Raw genomic sequence first — 23,391 nt, forward strand, 5'->3', positions numbered from 1 at the left:
TAAAGTTAGAACACAAAGTGGCTTTATAAATAGACATCAGTTCTCAGGGACCCGCACATTGAAAGCTTTAACTCCTGCCAAAGTTACACAGCGTCCTGACTGTTGACATCAGATCAGTGTATCATCTTATTCTACTTCCAGGCAACCGGAGGTTTTGACATCAGAGTTACAAATTCAGCATTTGTAAGAGATTCCTCGCAGGAGAGCAAACGCAACACCCTTCGTGTCAGAGAGCTCCGAGAGCTTTGGAAAAACTTAATTACAGGGTATAGTCATATTTTTTCAAGTCTGTCTTAAAACCACATGCACATCCCAGCATGCACACTGAATGGCTTCTTGGTTGCAGTATTGATTCTTTCTCTTCACGCTGGCCATGAAGAGCTTTCCTGATGTGACTCAAAAAAACAGGGAACAAAAGTTTTAGACAAATTGGGTGCACATCTTCCAAAGTCGCTACGTTCCTCCACTACATCTCGACAAGGAAACACAAAACGTGTCATTTTTCCATAGAGTCTCAGGAGGGGATCTCTGCGCAGTCAGTATGGACAGGAGGAGTAAATACAGCAGCCAATCTTTCAGCGTAGATATGGTTATGTGAGTTTTATTTTAAAGACCGACTCCAATGTGCCTGCAGAGAATCATTTTACAAAAGACCAATATAAAACCTACGTAACTTTGAAAAAGAGTGATCCATTTGAGAGAAATGCATTAATCCTCAGTTACTTATATGTATTCTGAAGCTGATGATAAACAATGGTGGCTAACATGGTAAGAGTAACAACAGCTGTTCCTGGTAAAGCACAATTATTACACAGAGTTTCCATTATAAAAACATTTATTCTTTGCTGTGCAAACAAATGGTCTTATGTTGTTTTTATTTTGTGCAATCAAAATATCATACTCTGCGTAGAAATGATTATCTTGTAGTGACAAGATAAATTTCAATAAAACAACAACCCCAAAGTGGAGAGGAATAAAGTTTACAATTTATACAGTTACACAATACAATCCTTGCTGCTCAAACTAAAGCAAAACACAAGATTCTCCTCAGCAGGAGTCATCTGACGTGTGTTGGACAAAAGGTTAGCTGCTACAACTACAACAGATTTAGACCATGTCAACCTCATATGTGATCAATAACACAGGCTGGGAAATTGATTTGTCAGAATAAAGTGCTTGTCAAAAGCTCAAAATCAGGGTCACTGTGTCACATGACAAACTTTTCTTTATGTGTATTTTGTTGCTGTTAGTTATTCACGGTTTCAGACGGCACTTGGGTCGTTTTTAGGATAAAATCAGATTCTACAAGAATTTGTTATTCATAGTTTTTATAATCACATCTCTGTTTAATTCTTTGTGTTATCTGTCTTATGTTGTTTGACAAAAGACACAGGATGAATGAAGCCTTATCCACTACATAATGTCTTGTATCCTGTTTTATTATTTGTTTGTAATATGTTTTACTATGGTCACAAGCAGGACTGATAAAAGGAGCATTATGTTGGAGAAATAAAGTAAAGTGAACTGAATTGTTTTACATGAAAGAACATACAGTATATATGAGATTTGGATGCTTCCAGGGTTCTGTACTAACATTAGAGATGGATAAACACCTGGGTACATCACTGTACTGTACTTACATGGTTATGAGGAAATGGCCACAGGTCTGCAGGTGTTCAGCTGAGTCAGCCTGAAAAGGGAAACAAACAAAAGATAGACGTTTAGACACTTGTCCTCATTTTCCACAGTTTTCCCAGCACCACTCGCAAGACAGCCTGCATACTTTCCCACCTTGATAACAACTCCTTGTGTTTTCCAAAACAAAGTTGACCTTTTTTCAGGATGTGGACGTTTTCACTTTCCACTCAAGAATAAAAAAAAAAGACATTTCATCTTCAGACAGGGGTAAAGAAACACATCAGATTTATATGTAGATATAAAAACTAGTCGACAAGCAATCGTGTACAGGACTGTGTGTTATCTGGCAGAAACTTAGCATGATGCATTTTCCCACAGAATTCCCAGGAGACACCATAGCTATAATTAGAAATGCAGTTTCACACACAGTTTCTTTTATTAGTTTCGGTTTATTCGAATACAGTAAATCTGAACTGCTTGTGAATTGGTGAACATCCTGGTACCTGAGAGAACTTGATCCTCTTAACAAGATCAATTGTGTGTGTGTGTGTGTGTGTGTGTGTGTGTGTGTTGCAGCAAAAGTGAACAGCATCAGCACTTGTTGTGTACTGCAAAATTCAGTGACAGTGTTCTTGCTGATTCTTCGAAAATGAAATTTGTGTTTATGAAGGTCACAAATGATATGTGCCTACTGTACATAATGAATGGTTGTGGAAAAAAATTCAAATAGTCAGTATGCGGCCAAGGTAAGGCCACCGCATGTCATTAGAAGAAGCCTAAATATTGTGCTTTTTCTCTACTATACTTCTTTTCTCAGCTATAGCTACTAGTTACCTAATCGGTTTATAAAACATGATGCATTATAATACATTAAACAGCCTAACACAATATAAAATAAGGAAAAAAAAGTAGTGAGCAAAAAGCTTGGTACATTAAATCTATCTCAAAGTGCTATTAAAATGCATGTGCAAACATGTTATAAGTTTGAATGCAGGAGAAAGCTATTTTGCATAGAGATGTAACTACTGTTTTTCTTTAAATTAAGTTATAGTGATATTAAAGGACAAGGTCACAATTCTTCAAGTCTGCCTTAAAACAATAGTCAGATGCCCATATGAACAACTGAATCACTCATTCCGGTACAAATGACGGGGTTCAGTGTAAAAACAAACTGTTTGTATTCTGAGTCAGTCAAATAAAGAGAAGATCTTCCAAAGTTAAAATCTTTTTAGCTAGAAATGATTTTAAACCTTTTCTCAAAATACACTGAATGATATTTGGAGACCTTAAACAGAGATGGAATCAAGACTAAACTGTTACTTAAGCTGTGTTTGGTGAATGAAATGATGTGGGCGGATCAGCCCTGCATGTGTGTTTTTTTGTTTCCTAACACAGAACAAAACAGTAGCTCATGAACAGCTGTCTGACAACAGTGACGCAACAGTTTTCTAGTGTTAAGCAGCTGCCAAACTCTCTCACAAAGGTGTATCCATTCATCTTTTTCCATCTATTGTCCAGAGAGCAGAAGCGGTTTACGGAAAGACGAGATGTGTAGGGATTATAGTTTCTGAGGCCTGATGTTTTTTTTGACTCGGCGATCACAAGAAAAACTCACAAACAGAGCATCAAAATAAAAAACAGCTGAGCTGCTCGAATAATGTTTTCAGAAGATAATTTGAGTGGCGTCGCACTGCAAAAAATATCGCCTACATATGTATTACTCGAGACTCCCACGTGGAATAAAATCATCAGCTTTGTATTTTCTTATTCACTGTGTGGGTGTCATGAACTGGCCACTTTACAGTAAAGCGCAGCCTGTCACACAGTGGATACGGGATTATGTTTTCTGTGGGTAAATGAATAGGTTTTATTTGAAAGTATTGAAAGTTCAAAGGGCATACTGAAGGAGAGAAGATGCCCTTTGATATTAATGGCTTAACATATTTTCAGCTTGAAAGTGGATTTGATTTATGCAAGAGCCCTCGAGGTTATTGTGTGATTCTTCCACCCCCAATGACAGAAGGCAAGGTTTTATCACAACACCCTGCAGCTGCAGCGCATTCAGCATGTTCACTGGGACAAACACTTAGCGAGGACTGTTACTGAGAGGCTCTTACTGTTTGTTCAACTACTTGTTTAGTCTCACTTGTACGTTACATAAATGTACAGTGGAGGCTTGACATGTTATTTTTCTTAGGGGTAAAAATTATACTTTTTGTTTACAACAGACCTTTTCCAACATGTTTTTAATTAATAAACATTATCTATGCTATTAGAGACACTTTCTGTTTACCCTGTTTGCAAATATGTTCTTTTGGAGGTTAAAGGTAAAATGCCAATGATAACGATAACAATAGCGGGTGCTTGCACTTATTTCTAAAATGTCTTGTTTTTGTGTCTTCATTGCCAAAATACATCTGCATTTCACAGCCAGATAGCTCGGAAAACTGCGACTGTGCTGAAGCCACAATGAAGTCTTCAGAGTTAACATATGTTGCATGTTGGGTCAAATCTGCAGAAGCAAAAACGCAGCATGTTTCGTCAAAAACACAGAAGGTCGGCTGAGTAACTTTGCTGAAATTGGGCAGATTTAACTTGTTGAGCTGATTTAGAGTTGATGTTATGAGCCCTGCAAAAAAAAAAAAAAAAGGAACACCACTATCACTGATGCTAATGCAGCTGAAACCAGGAAATTCACTCTCACAGGTTGACATCTGCACCTCTACACCTGCAGTTCTAGTCCAGCACTGCTCCATCTACTGGTAAGAAAAGTAGCAGCAGCAGCAGCAGTTTGGATCCCCTGTACAATCTGCACACTGCAGACAGGACCTTCTCGTTTAGACCAAATGGAGACAAATGGAGACGTGCTGATGTGCGCCATCTACAGGCAAGCAAAGCAATAGCTTCTACAATTGTGACAGTCAATTCATTGAGCATGGAGTGCAGTGAGGTAATTTTCTTATTTCTAGTTCCCATTAGTGTACGCGAGTGTTTGAAGATTTATATGTTAAATGTTAAACTGGTAAATGTTTGTTTAGCAGGAACATATTCCAGTGAAATCACGAGGAGAATGCAGAGTTCATGCTGCCAGGGGCGTCATCCTGCTCGGAGACAAGGTGGGTCCGGACTACATGTGCTACATGGCTTGGTGGCTTATTATAAGGATCATAAACTGAGTGATCTGTGTTAATGATTTACTAACATTCATTCCTGTGGACTCTCTGGTTTATTATTCATGTAAAGTGACTCACTTTTGAATGACTTTTTAATGATTGTAGTTTTGATGACATCTTACTATGTGGAAGTGATAAAGTTGTGGTGGTTTTAACTTCCTTTCCTGGGAAGAATCTGCAGCCTGGCAAATATGAACTGTTGGTATAGCTAGAGAGACTGTTAATCCTAAAAGATATACCTCCAGTTCTTAGACTGATAAATCTGTGTGAGAAAGCAGGTGAATTGCATTTACCTTTCCTTCATTGCCACTGCTGACGTGCCCTCGAGCAAGGGACTTAACCTTGGATAGGTCCATCAGTGCTGCTCAGTGAATGTGTGTAACTCCACTAACTGAAGGTTTCTGTGGGACACAATGAAAGAAAGTCATCACAGACAACACTACCTAAAACCAACCAGATTTTTGCAAGTTATGAAGCTGCAGAGAATTCCCTGACTTTTACCCACGATGTCAGAATGGCCTGTTTTCATTTTCCAATAGTAAATGATCTTTTGTTTGTGGGAAAAGGAAAACAAAGGAAAACACTACTGACTATCAGCTTTGAAAGATATTTTCATGTCCTGGGACATTTTGTTATGCTTTATTGAATATACACTAATGTCTCTCAGAGCTCGAAACATGGAATAACAGTTTGTCTGATGTCACTCCAGCAAAATCAATGACTGACTTTTTGATGGTGACACATAAAGGATACACTGTTAGTAGATCAGAAGTGATAACAACTTTGTTGTTCATATTCAGACTAATATTATGAGAGCTCACTAAATTTGTCTTATGGATTAAAAGAAGTTGTTTGTTTGACTTTCCACTAACATTAATTGAAAATACAGACGAGTGACAAAAGAAACGAAAAACCCACATAAAGTGTCTTAGATAGGAGTTGGGCTTTCACGTGGCACCAGAACAGCTTCAGTGCTGCTTGGTATTGATTCGACAAGTCTCTAAACTCTGCTGGAGGAATGAACACCATTCTTCCAATGAGATATTCCCTCATTTGGTGTTTTGATGATGGTGGTGGAGAGCTCTGTCTAACGCGACGGACCAAAATCATTCATCTGGTTCATTTGGGTTCAGATTTGGTGACTGTAAAGGTCATAATAATAATCAAACCATTTGGTGACCCCTCGTTTCTCCATTCATTTTTTTGATTTTTCCTTAAATTTGTCACCTGTGTGTAAATGCCTGTGTTACTCTTTTCTTTGCATACCAATGTGTTGGGTCAAAAACAGTCATTACCTCAGATGTTTTCTAAATTCTGTCGTCTGGTATTACTCAATGTGATAAAACACACGATAATCAGTTTGAGATTATTGACAACATGCTTTAAAGCCGTATCTGAATGTTGGTGATGGGACTGCCCTTTTATTTACATTCAGATCACAGACTGCGCCTTTAGGAATACGCTCCAGAGTCGTAGGCCACTCCAACAGCAAGACATGCCGGGATATCATGTACATGTATCCTGTAAAGGTGATGCTGGGACAAAAGTCACTCACCCTCCACTGCAGAGTCCTCATCCTGCATTCCCCAAAAAAAACACAGTGCACATGGTTGGGGAAGACGGTGACAAGCTCATGTCCTTGTTGCCGCACTAGCGGCTCCTACTGGCTGCTAGAGACACCTCCATGGAATAAGGGTGGGATTTTGGGGACATGACGAGCTCTGCAGAACCTTTAGACACCAGAGTGGGCAGAAAAAAGAAAGGATAAAGAATACTGTTAGATGTTTCTATGGTTTGTCACTTGTAAAAAGCTGCTGCATCTGCATCTAAAAATTATTCTACAGAGACCCAGATATATATACAGTATATATGAGTATATAGTATATACAGTATGAAAGATTGTTGAGACCTCAAACAATGGTTGATAGTTACACCATGAAACAAACTGTCCTTTGCCTCTAAAGTCACGCGTACAGATGAAATGAACAAAGCTGCACCACGGTCAGTGTTGTGTTTATAGGTTGCCAAGATACTGTTGACTGGCTACAGTGAATCCCTGGTGATATTCTCCAACAGCAGATTCTCCTGAGTGTTAGTGTGCGTTTCACCCGAGAGCAGATCAACACACACACATACATACATGCATGGACAGTACACACAGTTTGTCAGACACCCTATAGGATCAGAGAAACACCTCGAGTGCACTGTGTTCTGCTGTGTATCTTCTCCTTTAGTCATTAAACTAAACAGGCTGCAGGGGAGAATTTCAGGCACAAAGTAATTAGGTCTTTTTGTGGCATATCTCTAAGCCATGTCGTAGTGGTCTCAGATCAGAGGTCTCTGTTGTGAGAGAAGCCTTTACTATTTTTTTACTATTAACTTTTTCCTAGACTTAGATGAAGGCAAAGGCTTTGTCAGTGAAGGAGTGCACCTGGATGTCAGAGGAGTGCCACCCAGTGGATGAGCTGCTCAGAGATACCCAGGTGGACAGCCTCTGTTTACCAAATATCTTCAAGTCCAAAAAAGTGAAGCCACTCACCAGGATTCAGAGCGGCCCCACTTACCAGGTTTACTATACAGCCAGAGAGCTTCTGCTGGATGTGCTGGACAGAGGAGCTGTCCGGGAACTGATCAGGAGAGCTGTTGGTGTGAAGGCGGGAGCCAAGCGCCCGTCATACAGCCAGAGCAGAGAGCAGAGCACAGACCTCTCTGAGGAGGAGTACGCCGAGGCATTAACATGGTTCTCTATAGTCCTACAGAACGGGCTGTCTGCAGGAGACAACTGCAGCTTTGGGTCAGAGCTGACCCTAAAACTGGATGGGTGGCAGGGTGTCCTGAAGAGAAACAGCTTCCAGACCAACCTCCTGTCTCTGACCAGGCTGGAGGATGGAGACAAGTTGGAAGCTCTCTCTGCTTTCTGTAGCCACATAACCAGGCGCTACCAGGCCTTATACACACCTGGACAAAACCTGGCTGTGAAGAAATACCAGCTTTCCTACCAGCAGGGTCCTTGCCCGCTCAACCTTGCCCTCCTCTGTGACTTGAGCTCAGGGTTTGTCTGTAACATGTATCTGTACTGTCCAGAGCAGCTTCAGAGGCGGAGTAGGAAACCTGTAGTTGCGCAGGTGGTGGAACACCTGCTGAGACCTTTCTGCAGCCACAGACACCTGGTTCAGCTGGACAGCTCTGCCTGGATGGAGGGGAGACTCACGGACATATTCTCTGGCTTCGGGGTGAATATTAATTTTGTTCCCACTGTTAAAAATCGAGTCACGGACCCAACGTCATCTTCATGTCCACCAGTCAAGCTACATCAGCGGAGACGGACATCCGAGGACTCATTGCCTCAACTTGTGGCCCACCTGCAGGGCTGGACCGGACCTGCTCTACTTCCTCTGTCAGACCTGAAACGATCAGTGGTAGATGTGTTTCTGTCGGGCTTCTGGGTGGCACTACACATGATTTGCATCAACACATTTGTGCTCCACACTCTGCAGAGCCAGAGCTCAGGCAGGCAGGTCCACCTGACAGAGTTCACCAGGACTCTGGCCTCTCAGCTGGCCGTGGACAGCAGTGTCACTGTGCCTGTTTTGCCACGACTAAACAGCAGTTCATACCAAGAGACAAGCTCAACAAATCTTCTGAAACAAAGGTTAGTCTTACTGTGTCGTATAGTGTTTCAACTCGAGCGAATAATAGTCTGCACAATATTAGATGGCGAGCCAAACAGGTATACAGTGATAACTTTCTTTTTTTAAAAGCATTCGCTCTATAAAAATATTTTCAACTGCAGAGGACTCCATTAATTTGAATTAAATTAATTTCATTGCAAGATCAGTATGAATGTTCAACCAATTAAATATTGATTTACATTCTCTCAGGATATTGTACTTTTTTTTCATTTAATTAAGAGACAGTTGTACAAGAAGCAACGTACAGTATGTACTGTTAATCTCTCTATTAATAGCCTACATTGTTTTTAATGTTGTGTCTGTATACATTGTGTGAGATTGCAGAAGAAATCAGAGATAGTTATGTGGTCTGTTCTGTCACTGCTCTCTCAGGGCAAACATTACCAGCTGTGGTGAGGCGATGGAGAGTGAGAGAAGAGGCTGCAGCTCTGCAGTGAGGCTGCAGGGGTGGAACACACCAGGAGTGTGTGGTTTGAACAACTCCGGAAACTCCTGCTACTTAAATGCTGTGTTGCAGTGTCTGTGCTCTACCGTGCCCCTCGTGGAGCACCTCCTTAATCAGGACACTCGCAAGGAGCTGGCAAGGTTAAGACCACCCACCATTTCTCTTTCTGACTCCACTGAATGTTGACAAGTCTGTTTTCCCACTGGTTAAACCTCTGCTCATGCAGGTCTAAATGCCGGGTGGCTGAGGCGTTTGTCCGCCTGCTGGAGGAGATGTGGCTGGGAAGGAGCTCCAGTTGCGCCCCTGTGGAGGCCAGATCAGTGCTGTGCTCCATCCTCCCCCAGTTCAACAACTACTCCCAGCAAGACGCCCAGGAACTGCTGCTCTTGCTCCTCAATGCACTTCATGACAACCTCAAAAAAGTGCGTTGAAATCCGTCAAGTCTGCACTGTCACTCACCATGTATCTCTCTGTGGTAAATCCACACGGTTACAGAGAGATTAAATCTGTGTGTGCATGTGTGCGTGTGTGTTTACAAGGTCGCAAAGCAACAGATGCGATCCTCCATACGACGGCCGAGACAAGACCAAAATAGAAACTGTGCCGCCGCAGCGATTGACTCTACCATTGTCTCACATCTGTTTGAGGGCCAGCTGAGCTACATGACCCTCTGCATGCACTGCAAACTTCAGGGACACAGCACACAGGCCTTCACTGTACTGTCTTTACCAATTCCAACAGACATCATTAAGTGCTCCATTCAGGTACCTTTTAACAGCTGCAGTTGTTTGCAGTTCCCGTTTAGCACCACTAAAATATCATCCAGACTGTATGCATGTCATATTCTAAATATTGGTGGTCTTGGCCTTACCGTTCCCTGCTTTCTCACCTTCCTTCTGTCTCTTTGTTGAGCAGGATTGCCTGTCGCTCTTCTTCGAGCAGACTATCCTGACGGGGGCAGAGCAGATGCTGTGTTCAGTGTGCGGGCTGAGGAGAGAAACGGCCGTCCTGACTTGTTTGGACAAACCGCCTGAGATCCTGATGCTGCACCTGAAACGGTGGGTAGAGACATAGCATCATATGTTAAGGCAACACTTGATCGTGAGGCTTTAAGTTCTTGTCTTTCTTTAGTTATGCTGAATGAATGTATGAGACATAAATCTGTAATATACATAAACGTCGCTGATAAAGCAATCTCACCTAAAAGTCCACTTAACATCTGGTCTGGTGCTTTCGATCGTGTCACATGATCTTCATAAGCAGGTGAATTTTGCCCAGTTGCCACAGAACGTAGATGTTCAAATTTCCATTTTATTCGAAGCAGTTTAAGGAGTTTTAGTCCTTGTTCGCTAAAAGGTTTAGTTTGAAAGATCATTCTTGACCTAGACAACAGCAGTTAACAGTAGTGTCTAATATAATCATCACTAATCAGAAACAAGACAGTTCATTGCAAACTGCTAGGGGGATTTTGCTCTGTTCTTATCAGCGATCAACTTCTAGTTTGCATGTAAGATAATCTCCATTTGGTACTTATTTATGCACTCACAAATAACATTACATGCCTTAGAAAAGTGTCATGACACCGCCAACCTTTTATTTAATGGATGCCTCAACTGTGAGTTCATGTTTACTGTGCCAGATCTTCACTATAAATAACATGTACATGAATGCATTCATTCAACAAGTCATGCATTCTTTATGCACCAATATGAGTTATGTATTCTATTATGAAAAGCTACAACATCTAAATACCCTGGAGATATTTGAGAGCTCATGTTGTGTGGTAGCTGTAAACCAATGACATCGTCTTAAAATCAATGAACTCTCCACTGTAGGTTTGGTTGTAAGGGGAAGAACCAGGTGAAACTGAGGAGCAATGTTGCGTTCTCCATGAGGCTCGACCTCAGCCCGTTTCTATCCAGCTCAGTACAAAACACTTCATATTCTTCATACCGCCTATATGCTGTTGTGGTGAGTAAAGAGACATGCTCACACAAATATATTAGGAACTGTAGTTGCTAAATTATTTGTTGAATCGATGGCAGTTTTGACAGCAGTAATTTCTGTCAGCCAATAACCACTGATTACTTCAAATCTGGAAGCTGTTGGTAGGTAGATGTTGAAGTAAGATGTGCACATGTAACAGCCTTAGGCCAAAAATACAGTCTGTCATGAGTTAATCATGAGTAGCAGTTGTTTTCTATGACAGTTTGGATTTGTTTTGTTATGTAGTAACTCATTCCCCTTTATTTTCATATTATTTTAGGATGGCATTATGTCACGCCTTGATTTGTTTTTTTATATAATGGGTACATTTAAAGTCCAGACTGTGTAAAGCACTAGCTAAAACATTAAGCAATGGCGTTTTGACCTTGTCACTGTTTCTGATTTCTATCTGCCTGGGGGATTTTTTAATGCAAATTAACTCATTCTCATTCTCTAGAACCATGCAGGTCACCTGAACATGGGTCATTATACAGCTCTGTGCCACAACGCCTTGACCCAGACCTGGCACTGTTTTGACGACTCAGTGGTCAGAGAGGTCCAGGACAGTCTTGTGCAATCTCCAAATGCATACTTGTTGCTCTACAGCCGCAAGCGTTTCCAAAAGCCAAAGATCCATGGACTCTGAGGTCTACATCCAACAGACCAAACCCATTAGGGGACTTTGCAACTCCCCCGTCCATTTCCCTTATTTATCTCCCCCATCTTAATTAATGCTAATTTAAACTGTCTTCGAGTCTGCTCCTCATCAGTAGACCTGTATCCAGGAAACGTCTGTGACGCTTGTTCGTCTGCTGGCTTCTCCATACTTGTACTTCAAATAAATTACAAGTACTACCATTGCTTGGTGTGCTACCATTATGGCCAAACGACTATGTGTAATATTTGTATTCTGTATTGTCACTTAACGCAGGGACATAAGACGATGAATGGACCAGGGCTTCATTCAGGATGTCACCGTTGTTTGTGGCAACACTGAACACTTGCTGAAAATATCTTGAAATGCTCATTCACACACAGACAAACACTAATTTGAAGCAGTTTTAATAAATAGTCATATGAGTTGTTTGAGGTTAATATAATCATTATATCTGAAACAAATTTTTTTAGAGCAATAAGAAATAAAATCAACATGTACAAGTAAAAAGAAAACATTATGATCTCATGCTAGGCAATAAAACTGTAGTCAGGAAGTAGAGTCAAATTCTGCCTCCTCAGATTTCTGGTCCGTTCAGAAAAAATATCACTATAATCTGTGCTTGCTCTTGTCAGTCAGTCGGTCGGTCAGTCAGTCAGTCAGGCAGCAAATGTTGACGCTAATGCACTCGTATAAGTGAATAAGGTCAATTTCTCATGTCTTCATATTCTTCTGGGTCTGTACTAAACACAGTAAATCACAATAAATCAGAATCCAACCTCCTACAAACGATACTTCAAAACCAGCATCACTGGTGTAAGCCAAGGAAGATGCCAACGTATCCCATTAATATTTCCTCTAAATAGTTCTTGCGTTTGAATATCATAATGTAAAGAGTTAAGTATGTTTAAATTGAGAATAAATTGTACAACAAACTTTATAGAAGCAGGTAGGTTTTTCCGTCACTGGCTGGACCGAGTAAGACGGACAAGCTCTCAGCATCAGTATTGTCTTAAAGCATTCTCAGTCGCGGATTAATGTCTGCTGTTAAACAATGTGTTCTACCTAATCAACTTAAACTGATTGCATATTGTGTGAGTGCAAGAAGATGGCTAATATGAACAAGCAACAATCTCAACTCCCGAGAATGAAAAATTCAACACTCACAGTCTCTTCAATCCCCTTTGAGATCCTGTCAATCATCAGAAGGCTATAGAGTTAAACCCCTAAAACACTTAGTTTGTCTTTATGAATATGGTGATACTATGATGGCTGCTACTTTCAATGAAAAAAATAATTTGGTCACTTAACAGATATTCACCTTGCCCTCGAGTATTTACATTTTTTGTGCAACATCAGCATTGGTAAGTATGTACATGCCATCTAACTGTTAGCCCTGGTGTATACACAGTACAAGAAAGCTGGAGATCGGTTCTGCAATGCGGCCATCCACACTGAGTGCAACAGAAAAGAGAGTGAAGAGCATCGGAACCAGCTGTCAGCCCTACAACACGACCACCAAGGTATAGAAGTCAAAAGGAGCATCTTTTTAGTCTCTAGATGATCAGTAATATGAACAGACAGCATGTTTTAACAGCTATAGGGTCCTCTAGTAGCTGAAGCATTGCACAGTGTGTCTGCACCATTTGCCGATCTGGAACAGACCGCATCTGGCGGCCACTCGCTCGAGTACGTCCTCGCGTGCACACACGACTAGTTAATCCGCAACTACGTGCACCAGGTCCTCAGTTGTGATTTTAAAAAGAAAAAAAAAAAAAAGACAACCTCTAGGCTTGAGCACTGACGCTCTGGTGTAGTGTTCTCTCTTCATGTCCTACAGCTCCATCACAGGGTGGAGTAAAACAGGATGTATGCTGCGGAGGACTTGACGGAGGAGGTGGAGATTTCAGACACCTCGTGGTCATCAAACTTGTACCAGCGCTGTTTGACGCCGTTCTTACAGTACGCTGTGTAATGGCCGCCATCTAAACCCCCATAGTGGTTCTGGTAGTGGAAGAGAAGAAAGTTAAGTTTTCTTAACAGCTAGATAATCATATTTAATTGTCTGCACCTCTTGTCCTCTAAAGTTTGTATTCTTCAGTACATATTTTAGTTATTGCATTTTGGTTCATGGAGGATGTACGAGATAAGACTGAAGTCTCTTGGCCTCTTTCCAATAGAATTGACTTTCACTTCTACTTACAGAAACTCCATAAAGGCTGTATCTCTTCAGGCTCTGCTTGGGTCCGATGACATATTGCGCCAGGTCCAGACTGTCTAGAGGGAAGTCTACAGATGTCTGCAGCTTCTGCTTCCACCTACCCTCATAGGAGAATCTGCAGAAATAACACCAGTTAGAGAAAAGGTGAGTCAATATGGTAACACTAAGAAAAGGGTCAAGAAATATCAGCCAGAAGTAAAATTTTTAAGTAAAAATTTAAATAAAAATAGGTTTAAATCTCTACAGACCGTTTTAAGTGCACCAGGAGAATGGGTGGGACTTTCCAGATCTCCAGTTTCTTGGTGGAATCTCTGTGGGCCTTGCAGTGTCTGCAGAACACCTTGTTGTTGTCGGTTAACCTCTCTTCCTTGGAGAACAGCCTCAGACAATCCTGCCAAGAAGCAGCAAACATTATAATATTACAAAGCAAATGTTTTTCAAATGTTTTTCACTGCTCAACAAAAATGAAGACCTTGGTAAAGGATTTAACCTGAATTTGGGTATTTCTGAATTTAATGTCTGACTGACCTGCAGGGAGCACTTGCTGGTGGAGGCCAGAGGCAGCGACAGGTACATAAAGGTCTCAAATGTCCGGGACTTGCGATGGCAGGTCAGACACTGCACGGTGGACTTGAACTGGCCCTGGAACAGTGCTACGATGATGGACTCGTTCAGCAGCTTGTGTTTGCTCCAGGCCAGGTCAGCTGCTGTCTGATCATCCAGATGGTCATTTTCCTCCTCCTTGTACCGCTTCCTGTTGTCCGCCTGACAGCACAGAGGGAAAAACAACATGATGGTAAACAGGAACAACTGCAGCTTTAGATGCAAGTAAAACCTCCCTTCGTGATCGCAATAAAGGTCAGTGACTGATGGCAGATACAGAATATACTGGCCATACTAATAGTATTGCATTTAGAAGTGGAAAAACAGACCGAATTTTGACGTAACAAACTTTGTATTCAACACCATTCTGATCTCTTTCCCCTTCATTAGCATGCAGTTCAGCCACTTTAGTCTCAGTAAAATAGGCAGGAGGATACGAGATGCAGGTTAACACTTGCTAATTAATATCTCATTAATTAGTCAGACTGAATTATCAATTAGCCTGGAGAAACAAAGTGGACTGGGACGGGGCCAGCCGGATGGCAGACAGGGCTGAACATCACACAAAAGGGAAGTGATGAGATGGAGAGTGTGTCATGATGAAATGCACATCATCAGCTGTTACACCCTAACTGGCACCTCATCCTTTAAATATAAAAGATGGGGTGGATGTACTACTCCAACTCAACCCCAGGTGGAGACAGTGCACCCTGTTCTTATTCTCTGACAGCTTATCAATGGCCTTCCCTACAAAATTGTCTTTGGAAAACAATCAGGTGTGGTGTTGATGTTTTAGCAAGTTTAAAAAAACAAAACAAAGTAAATATCAAGCTAGGAAATGGTCCTTTTCTGTCTTTTGTTTACAAATTAACCTATTTCTTTTCCCCCATTCCAATGCACATGAAGCCAGTAAAAATCAGTCAATACAGGCAATGAGGCATGTCTTGGGTCTACATGCACAGAGGTTCTGACAGAGCATCAGACCAGACAGATGCAGACACACCACACTCACACTGCTGCAGGAGGACCAACGACACACAGCTATTTACTTACTCTCTAATTTGCCATCAAAATGAAACCCAGTGAAAAAAACAGAAAGAAGGAAAATAATAAAAGACTGTTTTTATTGTAAACAGGCAAATGTGCAACAATATACAGGGGTAGTAGAAAGCAAGCCTTAGAAAGCCATGGCTGAAAGGAATAAGTTACTGAATGTTTCTAGCATATTTAGATGTTAATATTTCTTTTCAAATGTTCTGTTTCTTTTGCTCCTAGCAGATATGGAAATCTTGTGAGGAGTTTAGTTTATGCCACACAAAGTTTACGGTGATTATGTGCTTGAGTTGCATCAAACAAGTGTGCGCACTACCTTGTTGAGGTCCTCATGGAGTCCATCCATGAGGAACAGCAGCAGCTCCTGGGAGTCTTGCTGGTCATAGTCAGCAAACTGGTCGTTGATCTTGCCTATGGTGATCTTGAAGTCACGCGGACTGATGCACTTGTACAGACCGCCCCAAAGCGCTTTCATGATCACACCAAACTCCTCTGCCACTTCCCCTTTATGACCAAGAACGTTGTACCTGGCAGAGGAAGAGAACAGAGAAAGATATGCTCCATGTTCCCCTCAGATATGATCCTACATGGAAAGTAATTCAACTTATCTGGGGGCTGACCTGTTGATGTCCTCAAGGTAGTAATTATTGTTGAAGTATTCAGCCATGGCTGGAGTGTTACACAGACACTGCAAGATGGAGTTCATGTAGCATGTGTTTCCCAGGTTACGAAGGCCAGTCAGTGATGCACCCAGACCTCCAAATGTAGGATTCAGGTTGCGAATTTTGGCAGCTGAAGGCCGCACAATCTCCACTTTAGAATAGACTTTAGCAGTGGCAGGTCTAGAGAACAGAGGAGCACAATTAGAAAATACCAGACTGGTATCTGCAGAGATAAGACCAAAGGAAATACATTGTGTAATATATCCGAAGGAGTACAGTGCAGCTAGATTATCACAAGGTGCCAGATGCAGGACATTGTCCACTTATCATAGTGGCTGGAAAATCCTGGAACAGACTTGGGGCTGAATTCAGTAATCATTGATCCAGTGAAGTGCATATAAAAATACTGCATGTATCTCAATTAAATCTAATCTAAATCTGGCTGGTGAAAAAGTGAATGTTTTGACACCTAGATTACATATTACTGTTGTTGTTGATTGTAAAAAATTAGAGATAAAAAAACAGAAAACATGTATGATAAAACATGTGTGTGCCATACTTGGTTTCTCTGTTGATGGTTGGTATGACGGCGGCGGTGGTCGGGGCAGTGGCCTTCTTCTGGGCCTCCTCTCTCAGGTCCTGGCTGATATCAGGGGAGGAGTAGGAGCGTTTCAGTTTAGACTGTTCCCGCTCACGTTCACGGTTGGCGTCTGGCTCAGCTGGTCGTGTTGGTTTCTGTTTAACTGTTGGTGGTGTGGAGGGTGGGGTCTGTGGAACAGTGACCTCAGGAGGATACAGGTGGACCCGGTTGGTTGGGGAATGGTAGTATCGGTAGGTCCCTGTCACTGTGTCAAGGAACTAGCCAAAAATGGAGGGGTAAGCATGAAAAGAAAGAGAACATTAGACGAAAACTAACAATCGGGCATAAGGAAGTAATTGCTTCTCAATTAAAACGTAAGCTTTTTTTTTTTTTTTTTTTTTAATTAAACTTTCATCTTCGATGACTCCAAATGACTCAACATATTTCAGGTTTAAACATCAGATACCTTCATCCAACCGTCTGGAAGGCCTGGTACACTCCTACCCATCTCCTCACTCCTTGCTCTGGTCAAGGGCTCCCTCTGTGAAATAAACACACAGTCACACGGACTTCACTTAAAGGTATGCTACAGAAATTAATCATGAGCGAGTTTCATGGTAAGGGTAAAAGGAATCATTTCTGAAGTCAAATGTAATCGACAGTCTGACATTCTTCACCAATAAAACTGAACGACTCATATAACAATCATCCTTGCTGATAATGGAAATTCTGATTGGAATAGATAAATAAAGATAACTGCTGAAATCAGCAAACCTGAGAATGTCTACAACACTAACTTGTCTCTCCAGTATTTTCTTCACAAGCACAGATTTAAATTTCATATGTTGTTGTTGTTGCATTTAACTATCAAGTTTGGGTTTGGGTCATATACTCCTCACACTGACAGTGTCACGTTAACACAGGTTGGCATTCACTCTGAATGGGTAAATGCCTTTGAGCCGACTTTGGTCTCCTGACCTCAGCTGATACTGCCCAACTGTGGTCAATGTGCATCTATATTAGTAATGGAAACTTAATTCACTGATATCGACGTTGTGATCTCATTGTCATGAATGTAAAACGATTCCACAAGTTCCTTTTTATCCACAGATCTGAGACACTACGTTGTAAATGTCTCTAATGAACAAACACCGACAGAAAAGGACTCACCTTAATTTCGTTAACAATATGGTTGGGAGCAGGGGAATCCAGAGACATACTCTTCGAGGGTGTGTCCGAGTTCTGCTCTTTCCCCCTCCTCTCTTTCTCTTCCCACGACCTGTTCTCTTTGTCTTCCTCTTCTTCTGCTTTCTGCCTTTCCAGTCTCTTTTTCTCCTGACGTCCTACCTCCTCTTCTTCCTTCTTTCTCTTCTCGCTTTCCTCTCTTTCTAGCCTCTCTTTCAGCTCCTTCTCCTTCTGTTCCCTTTCCTCCCTCTCCTCCTCTAAACGACGCTCCTGGATGCGTTTTTCCTGCTCTTGCCTTGCCTTCCCCATCACTGCCACCGCCTCTGAGTGTATCTGACTTTGTTCTTCTTTAGACAAAGAAGTGTTGGGTACGAAGGATGGTTTGGCTGAGCGGTCAGGGACAAATGGGCCATTCTGGGTGGAGTCTTTCGCTGAACCGTTTTGGCTAGGCTTAGACTCATCTGACACCCAGACAGACGGTTTCTTGGCACGGTCAAACTGGGAGAACAAGAGTGAAAACATGAGTGATATTTAGACACAAATATTTTGTATTCTCCAAAAGGTTTAATAGTTATCAAGGTTGATACAATACCTGTGGTGTGGTCTTGGCTGTTGCAGGTGATGTGCCTCCTGCAGGGCCCCTCTTACTAAGGTCTAGACCAGAATTTGTGGACACTTTAACCGGGGAGTCAACAGTGTCTGGCAACCTGTCAGTAACCATGGAAGTTTTAGATGTGGGGGGGTCAGCTGGTGTCACCCCATTCACCAGCACAGGAACTGAGGGTTCCTGAGGCTCAGGTGTGACCTCAGGCTCAGGTTGAGGTGGGGTCGGAGGCTTTGGTTCCTCTAGGGATGGGTAGCTGAAGTTCACTGTTAAATACATTAAAAAAATACATAAATATAAGGAAGAATCATTTCTCAGAAGACTAAAACTTCTGGTGACATTCGATAGGTGATACGATATTCACATTCTTTTAGGAGCATTTCATCTAAGAGCCATTTCAACTGTCTTTGCCAAAGTATAGTAAACGCAAACGTTCATTTGCAAATACAGTTTTTAAGGTGAAAGACAGGATCAGTAACAAAAAACACAAGCATAGTGTGGGACATGAGGTTCAGAAATACAGTAAATACTTTTGGTGAATCTGAAAAGCCTAAGGTATGAAATTTTGATAACATCCATGCCCAAAAAATATATCAAAATTTTTTATTTACTTGCTTTCATAAATTCCTAAAATGACATAATTTTTGTATGCAGGTGCATTAGTACTGCTGCTGACCAGGGCCTGATAAATACAGCGTGCCAAACCTGTAACGTGTATGTTGTGCAGGTGTGATAGTGATACTCACACTGAGGGAGGGTGCTGATAATATTCTGCCTGGGGGCCCGAACTTTAGCGTTGGTTGTGTACATGGGGTAAAACAACAGCCAGTTCTCATAGCCACCCTCTAGCACCAGCGGCTCACTACGCAGGATGGTCATGCTGTCCCACTGTTGAGTGTGCAAACACATTATTGTACCTTACAGGAAAGAGTCACACATAAGCAAGAGCACAAATGCCAGCCCACCTCTCCATTTACCTTATAGAGGGCGTCTTTGAGGCTCTGCAAGGTGGTACCCAGTGTAAGGTCAGTGACTGAACTGAGCCAGTCCAGCAGCACTATATAGTCCACAAATCCCCGCCGCCTCCAGTGCTCTTTGGACACATCTGGTAGCTTTGTCTCGATTTGATTCACAGTGATTCTGAAAAGTCATGACAATCCAGATCAGAAGGTCAGGCTTAGAAGTTGACACTTTTTCTTTAATCGTTTGATAGTTCATGACACAAGCAGAGTGAACAGAAAAATAAGTTAACAAAAGGAAATAAGATAAAACATTAATACATGTTATCAACAGGTTACAAATGCAGTGTCAGATGAAGCAAACCGGTATGAAGCCGTTTGTCCAAACCCCATTCTCACCCTGGGCTAATGGCCTCCTCAGGCACACTGATGCACGTCGTGGCTGGGACCTGAATGTGGGACTCCTCAAAGTCCCTGTGGCTGCGTGCATCCATAACAATTATTGTAATCGTCTGGTCCTTCATCATGTGGAAAAGTTTCTCAGCTGTGATTCCACCAGCTGGCACAGCAGCTATCAGATAAAGGTCATTAAATCAACACAAAAACTGTAAAAACTGTTTGCAAAACACTTCTTTGGGTTAAGGACTAAACATAATGGCAGCAAATGACTCAGTTTATACTACAGAATGATTTTCATTATACAGGTGAATCAGATTACTTTGGGGTTATTCTGTTTACCTTTTGAGGTTGCATTCTTCAGTTCATTCTGCTCTCCTTTTACCTGACATACAAACATGAAAAATAGGTGCTGAATCAATCATCTTGTTAATACATGAACAATATTGATTTGAATGATTCCATTTGGGTTATCTTCTCCTTACATAAAATAACTTTCAATGAGAAGAGAATACCATTACTTACAAAAGTGCCATTCAAATATTTGCTTATCAATCTAGTACTGTTGTTAGTGTTACTGGTAACTACAGACTTTAAAGTGTTGAAATTCAGTGGGTATAAATTCATATAAAACCCAGCCATGCTCATTTAGATTACAAGAAAAGGTATGATTGTTTTAAGCTGATACAGTTTTCCCAAAAAGCACACAAACGTGGTAAAAGTTTTACTCGGCTGAAACTACAGCCTAATATCCTCTTGAAAAACTTCTAATTTATTCTCAGCTATAGGTCAGGTCTTTTGTGAGGGTGACCCAATTTATGATTGCGTTTACATAATCCTGACTGTTCTACTTGACTATTAAATGGGCTGGTGTTTTAACTATGCCTCAATTTAAAAAGGGACAATAATCACTGTACTTGGCCTAAATTCAATTCAACCACCCAAATTATTTGTACATAGTATGTACATATACTCATACTGTGGTACGTTTCATTGTAATTAAGTGTCTGCCACACATGAATGTGTGTTAATACACAGATACCATGACAGTATATGCATTACTTGTTGTTTCTACCTTTTTGCTGTCCTTCTTGTTTGCCGATGATGCTTTTGGAGAGGCTCGCCCACCAGCTTTCTCTGTTATTTCTTCCCTTCTTTTCTTCTCCTCTTGTCTTTCCTTCTCCTCAAGCTTTTTTCGAACCTCAACTTCCTCATACCTGTTAAGAAATGTAAAGATTAGCTGAGTAAAACAGAAAAAATGCAATAACATACTTCTATTCTGTTCTGATGTCATATATTCATGGGCAAGTCATGCATCAACAATGTGTATTCAGTGTGTACAATTGAAGACAGGCAAAGCATCTAACCTGAGTTTAAGGCTTTCAGAAAGCTTCTCTGCTTCTTCAATGGCTTTCTTAAAGCTGGTTGGCCCAAGCATGGTCATGTAATACTCCTTTATTCATTTAAATAGAAAATAGTTATTTAAAATAGGCACATTTCCACTATATCTTTAGTTTGGTAATAAAAATACTCAGAAAGAAGTTACAGTTTTGCAATTATTAACTTTACCGGTTGCTGCTTGAATTCTGGTCTTTTCTTGATGATGTCATAGACTGTTAAATACTTCATGTACAGTACATAAGCCTTTTCCTCATCTCTGTCCAGACGACACTCCTCTGCCGCCTTGAAGATTTTGCAGGCACTCTGAACATAGCTGCAACTCAGCAAAATAAATAAAATATTTTCAAAACCATTTCTTGGTTCACTTTTGACTGAGGACCTTTATTGGATGTTATCCCTATCTCTTTCTCCTGACTTCATGATGCTAGAAGAGCAGATACAAATAAACACTTCTTCTTTATTATGAGTGTGTTCTAAATGGCTTTTGATTAATTATATCACTGTCGTCACATTATTAAGTCACATATACCATCCTGGGTTGATACCACTAGATATAAAACCCAAAGAGAGCTGACGCGATTAGTCAACTAATCGATTAGTCAATCAACAGAAAAATAATCTGCAACTATTCTTGATAAACAATCATTAGTTTTAGTCATTTGTTGGGCATGACTAGTAACAAATGCCAAACTTTTCAAATTTCAGCTTCTCAAATGTGTTGATTTAATGCTTTTCTTCTGAACATCTTTGGGTTGGTTGGACAAAACGAGACATTTGAAGAAACTATGAGGGGCATTTTTCACAATGTTTTGGTGTTTTGTAGACTAAACTATAATGGGAAACATGAAATCTAGGACTACCTTCTGGTGCTTGTCTTGTCTGGCTTAATTTCAGCCTTTTTATTGAGGTCTCCCAGAGATGTAGACAGATACAGCTCTTTGACCCCGGTGGACACTGCAGGCATCTTCGCGGGTGTGTTCAGTTACAGGCAGGCAACCAGTCAGTGCTGTAAACAAGCTCTGGACATCTCTGGAAAAATGTCTATGACAGCAAAATAAAGTGAGCACACGCTGCTTCCAAAAACATCCAGCTGCTCCTGCTCCAATAACATGTATTGAACAACGTTAGCATTAACATTGAAATTACTGTTTAGCTTCCCCTTTTATGAGTGACGTCTAAGCGAGATATCAGTTAAACGAATTGAGTTTACACTTATCTTTACCTGTCATGTAGTATTTCCAAACTAGTAGAAGTATAATACGTTAAGCTAAAAACTTGACATGGTGTCAATAAGTTACATTCAACTTAGTAGCTCCCAGTGTTAGCGCATTAGCCAACATTAGTTAGCTTGTGGTTGTAGTTAGCTGGCGCAGGATTTGTCAACAATGACGACAACAACGTTAAATAGTTTTCTTGCTAACGTTAGTCTTGACTAGATGGCAGCCGGTCAGCTAACTGTTTACTAGACTGAATTCTTACAGCAAAATTTATTCAAATAAACACCATTAAGCTAATTAAATGTTAACTTAGCTTTGTAGCAATCTACCTACGTTAGTTAGCATGCTAGGCTCTAAGCTCACGCAGTTAAGCGTTGGGTTAGCTACTGTAGGCTACTCAACTACAGCACCGGTAGTCACGGCTATAATCACGTTCGCCAGTAAAGAGATTATCCTCTGGAAGTCATGCCGATTCACAAATAGTGGCCAACTGTTTGATAAGATAACGTCAATTTATAAAAAATTACCTCTCACTGATCCGTTGATTACACTTCAGCTACTTTTTTGACAGCTGGTTCCTGATTTCTTGTTCCGCCTCCTCCTCTTCTTCGTTTGTGAGATTTGGCTGCAGCTGCAATCCTTAATGTTGCATTACTGCCACCTTCTGGAGGTCACTTTACACTTCACTTACCACTTTCTCTGCCTGCTCAATACTCACCCCCCCGACAACTTCCAAAAAACAAAAAAATCCCCCATCTTCTGCCTTGCCCACTACCTTCACAATCCTTTTTATTCATAGCCTAATTGGTTAAAGCTCAATTTATGTGTCTGAATATTTTCAGACACATAAATTCTTTCCTCACCTGTTCACAAAACCAGTCAGACGCATTCCTGCAATGTGTACTGGTGTTTTCTTTGCAC

The 23,391-nt window shown here is 41.1% G+C and overlaps 2 protein-coding genes and 1 long non-coding RNA gene across 4 annotated transcripts; 1 reads left to right on the forward strand and 2 right to left on the reverse strand.

Annotated features, from left to right (window-relative positions):
- Positions 1-5,106: 5,106 nt before the first annotated feature.
- LOC130174287 (uncharacterized) lies at positions 5,107-9,951 on the reverse strand. Its single transcript, XR_008828568.1, has 3 exons — positions 9,838-9,951; positions 6,367-6,541; positions 5,107-5,212 (listed from the first exon to the last, which is right to left on the reverse strand). It is a non-coding gene; the product is annotated as an uncharacterized LOC130174287 (long non-coding RNA).
- LOC130174264 (ubiquitin carboxyl-terminal hydrolase 2-like) lies at positions 6,945-12,371 on the forward strand. The gene is made up of 7 exons (XM_056383954.1): positions 6,945-8,463; positions 8,876-9,088; positions 9,175-9,370; positions 9,488-9,712; positions 9,864-10,006; positions 10,784-10,919; positions 11,392-12,371. Exons 1-7 carry the CDS (start codon positions 7,208-7,210, stop codon positions 11,578-11,580), a joined length of 2,358 nt encoding a protein of 785 aa, XP_056239929.1. The 5' UTR covers positions 6,945-7,207; the 3' UTR covers positions 11,581-12,371.
- On the reverse strand, positions 11,980-23,087 carry usp8 (ubiquitin specific peptidase 8). 2 transcript variants are annotated; one of them, XM_056383938.1, is made up of 19 exons: positions 22,998-23,087; positions 22,114-22,294; positions 21,422-21,566; positions 21,220-21,305; positions 20,928-21,069; positions 20,195-20,237; positions 19,856-20,027; positions 19,475-19,637; positions 19,244-19,385; positions 18,486-18,763; positions 17,879-18,391; positions 17,175-17,249; positions 16,688-16,986; positions 16,087-16,308; positions 15,783-15,993; positions 14,339-14,575; positions 14,059-14,201; positions 13,793-13,925; positions 11,980-13,593 (listed from the first exon to the last, which is right to left on the reverse strand). In XM_056383938.1, exons 2-19 carry the CDS (start codon positions 22,215-22,217, stop codon positions 13,435-13,437), a joined length of 3,267 nt encoding a protein of 1,088 aa, XP_056239913.1. In that variant the 5' UTR covers positions 22,218-22,294; positions 22,998-23,087; the 3' UTR covers positions 11,980-13,434. The 2 variants fall into 2 exon arrangements, with proteins under 2 accessions (XP_056239913.1, XP_056239904.1); XM_056383929.1 differs by having other exon boundaries at positions 15,780-15,993.
- Positions 23,088-23,391: the final 304 nt, after the last annotated feature.

This window comes from Seriola aureovittata, chromosome 1 (genome assembly GCF_021018895.1).
Source record: "Seriola aureovittata isolate HTS-2021-v1 ecotype China chromosome 1, ASM2101889v1, whole genome shotgun sequence".
Taxonomy (NCBI): Eukaryota; Metazoa; Chordata; class Actinopteri; order Carangiformes; family Carangidae; genus Seriola; species Seriola aureovittata.